The 5,000-nt window shown below is 34.5% G+C and overlaps 1 protein-coding gene across 15 annotated transcripts in view; it reads right to left on the bottom strand.

The window, feature by feature from the left end:
* Window positions 1–5,000, bottom strand: part of brp (bruchpilot) — a 630,212-nt gene that overhangs the window by 12,160 nt on the left and 613,052 nt on the right. For all 15 annotated transcript variants that reach the window (XM_068381365.1, XM_068381339.1, XM_068381377.1 and 12 more), the window contains one exon: window positions 800–904. In XM_068381365.1, the coding sequence (XP_068237466.1) occupies window positions 800–904 (105 nt within the window). The remainder of the gene's footprint in view (window positions 1–799; window positions 905–5,000) is intronic.

Raw genomic sequence — 5,000 nt, 5'->3', positions numbered from 1 at the left:
AAAAAAAAAAAAAAAAAAAAAAAAAAAAAAAAAAACGAAATTATCTAATGTGCCTTCTTCGTGTGAAAATATTTTGGGACTGGTTGCAAATCCCCATAAAATCCTTTGATGAATGCTAAAATTAAGATTAAGAACATTGTGACCCATTAAAGATAGGATATTCCAGCTGCAGTCTCAAAATCGTCCTGACCTTTGTGTATAATAACCAAATTAGAAATAAAAGGAAATTTATAGAGGTTAATTACCACAGATCTCAAAAAGAAAAGGGTATCAGTGGTGTTACAGGCTAAATTTAATGCACAGTACATTCTCATCAACAAGATGAAGTGATCTTTTGAATAAATAAAGATTCAGTTAATAGTAAATTTAAATATCATCTGTCTAAATTACAATACCCATAGAGTGATGCTTTTGTGTAAAAAATATGAGTAAAATACTTCATTGCAATCAATTAAGATCAAATGTAATTTGTGCTAATTGAATTTTAAGTTTTGTATTCCTTACTTCCTTGGTGTAAATTATTTTTAAACAATTACGTAAGCTCCAAATAAAATAATGTAGAAAAATCTAAATTGTTTCTCTATAGTCTGTATTTAAATTAGTTTCTAGCTTTCACGAAATCTGTAACCTATCATGTAAAGACTTAAATAAATATTCTAAAATTCTGGACAGCATCATTGAATATTCCACCTCATATATTCACAGGAACACGACGTATCTAGAACAACAAAAAGTCCACCAAACACACTATGCTTCACCAATGAGTAAAAAAATTAGTCGATGAGGACTTCAAACTTACATGCTGAGGCGGGGGAGTTTCAGGGGGCGTAGAATCGAACTTCAGATCATCCAGTTTCATGTCCATAACATTATACTGGTGACTGAGTCTTACCCGGTCTTCACTCTGTGAAAAACAAAACAAATCAGTATATGCTCAATTCATGAAATAAAAAGTCAATTTTAAACTATGTGCTAAATCATGGAACTGTGAGATATACAATACCAAGCATAATCTCAGTTACATAAAATTATACATAAATATGCCTACATTCTGTCACTCTCAGCTCCCATAAAAACAATTTGCATGAATTTTCATCCGCAAAGTACCTGTTATCATGATGGAAACCTCAGGAATAAAACAAAAAGAAGTATTTCGTTGTATCACCTCTAAGATATAGCAAATGTATTATCCCTACATAAACCTAATGAAAAAAGTAGTGTTTAGTAATCAAAGCTATACAACTATTCTTTAACAACAGAAATTTATTAAATTTAATAATTACATAAAATAATTCATTAATGTCCAGAAGCTGGAAAATACATATGGTCAACTAATTAACAATTGAATCATTAATGACGTGTAGATACTTATTCATCGTTCTAGAAAAATGTACACTAATTAATTCCTTTTCGTAACTACACACAATTTCCTTTTAAAGAATGAAATACTTAAAAAAAATAAATGATAAAATCTTTTATTTCTATACTCACATGATGTTCCTCTTACTTCTCTCTCGAAGCCTGGTTTATATCAACGTTTACCACAAAATTTTAATTTTCCATTTTCTATCCTTTTAATATGCCTAAGCCTCTAATACAGTATTTGGACGATCTAATGGTTAATAGCAATAACATGGGTTTGGTTATGCCATAAATACATTGGTTTTCAGTATTGAAGTCAAAACTGATTGCTTATCATTTTGACATTACTAGTAAGTGAGAAGGTGGCAGAACATGTATATGAATACCAGATGAGTATAGAAATAACAAATTTTATTTCCAAAATTCCATTCTTTTTTATGAACCTCTCCTAATGTTCGTATTGCTGACTCCCACACTCTGATCAAGGTGGGTCAGTGAAAGAAACAGATAAGAAATTGAAAGTCCTAAAATCATAAACTTACGTAGTACATTAGACTCACCCCCTTGTCTAGTACAGTACTACAGTAAAATGCAGTCTTCAAACAAGGTTTGTTATAACTCGTGTCTACAGATTGCGTTCGCAGAAGCTCGCTTATTTATATGTATTACTAAGTACTTTATATTCCAAATGAAAAATCTAATCCTAAAATCAATTAAATCTACACCATTAACCATAAACTGCTATTAGACCACCTGCAGCTACTTTAGCACCTAAAACTCCAATCTTGATAACCAAATTAGGTTTCTTCAAGTTAATGATTAGGGAAGATGGATTTGATATACCACTGAGATGCTGCCAAGACTCCTTCCAAAGAAAGATTCCTACAATTACTGGTAAGAGAGGTGGATGCACTTCTAATATTATGAACCTTAACCTTCAAGTCTTTCATTTGACTTGAATATAATTCCATGCGAGCTTCTGTGACCACACAAGAATGGACACAGCAATAGGAACATCACCCTTAATGTCTACAGTCTTGTCCAAATAACACTCAATAGCTCTCATAGGACAAATGAATCTATTCTCTGAAGAAAAAGATACTTCCTTATTCATTGAGGGATTAAGAAAGAGCTGAAGCAAATCCTTTAACTTAAAATAACATTTAGATCTGAATGTAAGAAAAAGAAGTCAGTTCTTATTTTCTCCAAAACTACATTATATGAAAGAGTCTGTAATTTGTTAATGTTTTTAGCTGATGCTAACGCCAACTGGTAAGCTTCTTAGAAGTGACATCCATAACAGAAAGACCTCCCTAAGGTTTAAAACACAAAATTTTTCCTATTGTAATGCTACACCTAGATTAAAAATAAATTACTCTGACAACCAAATGTTTTTCGTTATCAAAAGACCTGAAATAGGTAAATAACCTTTTAGATGTTTGAGTAAGGGATTCAGCATGTATCTAAACCCTAAATAGCTATAAGGGATTTTTTTTCACAAAAAGAGAAACAAAAAATTTAGCAATATCATCCAGTCTAGTTCCGGTCACTGACACATTCCTTAACTTGCAAAAGTAAAAATAAACATTACCTTAATACATATTATCATTAGACTGCCTTTTGTAATCTAAGATATACAATCTACGAGATTTTGAAAACCCTTTGTCTTGGAGTATATGGTGTGCAGTCTCCACGTGATTGGATGTAGCAGTGTAAAGGTTTGAATGTACAGACCTCGAAGCCAATTGTCTGTCAAGACTGGTTTTGTATGGCAACCTCCTCCGACTTTTCGACAATATGGGGCCCAGATCTGTAAACCTCTCTTTGAGGCCAAAAGGGAGCCACTAGAGTCATCCTGTAGTTTTAAGATTTGTGAACTTGCTTATCACAGCTTGAATCATAGAGAATGGTGGAAAGAAATACAGATCCAAACTCGACCAGTTCTGTAACAGGAAATTCCCCTAACATGCTAGAGAATACTGAACTGGTGAGCAAACCAATACCACTATATTTTTTGAGAAATGTAAACATATCCACATTTGGTCTTTCCCACCGATTCCAAATATCTTAACACACTGACAGATGGAGACAATTTATTTGAAATAACCTGGGCTTTTCTGCTTAGCTGATCTGCAAAGATGTTCAATTTTTGTGGGATAGACCGAGGGTGAAGGAATATTTCTCTCAAATTTATCTAAGTCAACAGAACTTATGGTATCTGGAATAGGGATCTCGAGTTGGTTCCTTCTCGTTTCCATGAAAAAAAGCAAATGCTGTTCTGTTATCTGAAAACACCACCACGAACTTTTCTATTGCCAGCGAATCTTGATCCCGAAGGGCCTTGAACACCGCTAGATGTTCCAGGCAACTGATATGAAGAACTCATTCTTTTCTTGACCACTTCCCTAAAAGTTTGAGAACCGAGTTACACCTCATCCTTCATGAGAAGTATCCATGAAACAGAGGGGTCTCTAGTCCTCACTTCTAAGAATCATCCAACAAATGTAGCAAGTGAAGTTAGTTCTTCATCACTGGAATACAAATGTGTCTAGATCGAATATCCTGTTAAAATTCTGATTGAGATATTGGAAAATTCTCATTTTTAGATGACCCACAGGAACAAAGTTCTCTGTAAATGCATTGCCCTTAGTATTTTCATTCAAATCCAAACTGATTTCATTCTCTTGAACTTTTCCAATAAAAGAAAAATAGGCAGAATCCTTTTTTTCCCGATGAAAAAAACACAAAAAGGATTAAATGCTGTTATCATTTTCAAATACAGAATTTGCTACAGAATTTGCTCAGTCGGAGTCAAAAGACCTTTTTTTTTTATTCCCAACCTTTCCAGTAACCTGAACACCAACACTTGTTGAACTTGATCCTTCCCCCAAAAAACGTTAAATAATGGCCATTCATCCTCGTATTAAAGAGCCCTGATTTCCAGAAACCGTATCCTTTTCGAGATGGGAGCCGCCATCCTGGTGAAGACTTGGGGAGTAGTCCTGAGACTGAAATACTATCACCTGAATTGGTAAACCCTCAAACCGTTACCGAACTGATGGAGTTTCCTTGAATATTCATGAATGCAAAGTTACACATCTGTTAGGTCTATCGAAAACATCAATCTCCTTTCCTAACTGACCCCAAGGTTGTTGGGGACGTTTCCATAGTACATCGTTGTTTAAAATTCAAACATCTGGAGCTGGTCTCCAACATCCCGTGTTGGAGATTTTGAATAATCGGTCGTAAAACCAAATGATGGATTACAGACTTCTTTCATTCTTTTTAAGAGGTTTTACAATTTCTACTTTCAGAGCCTGGACCTTTGCCGAATTGGTTAGATAACTTGGAAAATATATTGGTTCCTTGGACAATGGAGAAGGAATTCAACAGCCCTGTCTAACCATGGACAGCAATCATATTTCAGGGTGAAGCCTTCCCTAATCCTGATGAAAGTGGGAAAGCCTTCCTCCTACAGAGATCTGTTGAGAAAGACTGTCTCCAAGTTCTGTTGAAATTTCGACCAGAACGTCTGCTAGAGCTTAATCCTGATGATCTACCACTGTCTGTTATGAAACGATCCTTTTGGAAAAGAAACCTCTAGAGACGTAGAGGCTACAAGTCTATTGGGGGAAACA

This window comes from Palaemon carinicauda, chromosome 1 (assembly GCF_036898095.1).
Source record: "Palaemon carinicauda isolate YSFRI2023 chromosome 1, ASM3689809v2, whole genome shotgun sequence".
In the NCBI taxonomy this organism is placed as follows: Eukaryota; Metazoa; Arthropoda; class Malacostraca; order Decapoda; family Palaemonidae; genus Palaemon; species Palaemon carinicauda.
The sequence above is the reverse complement of the archived record's forward strand: the minus strand, read 5'-3'. Positions and strand labels throughout refer to the sequence as shown.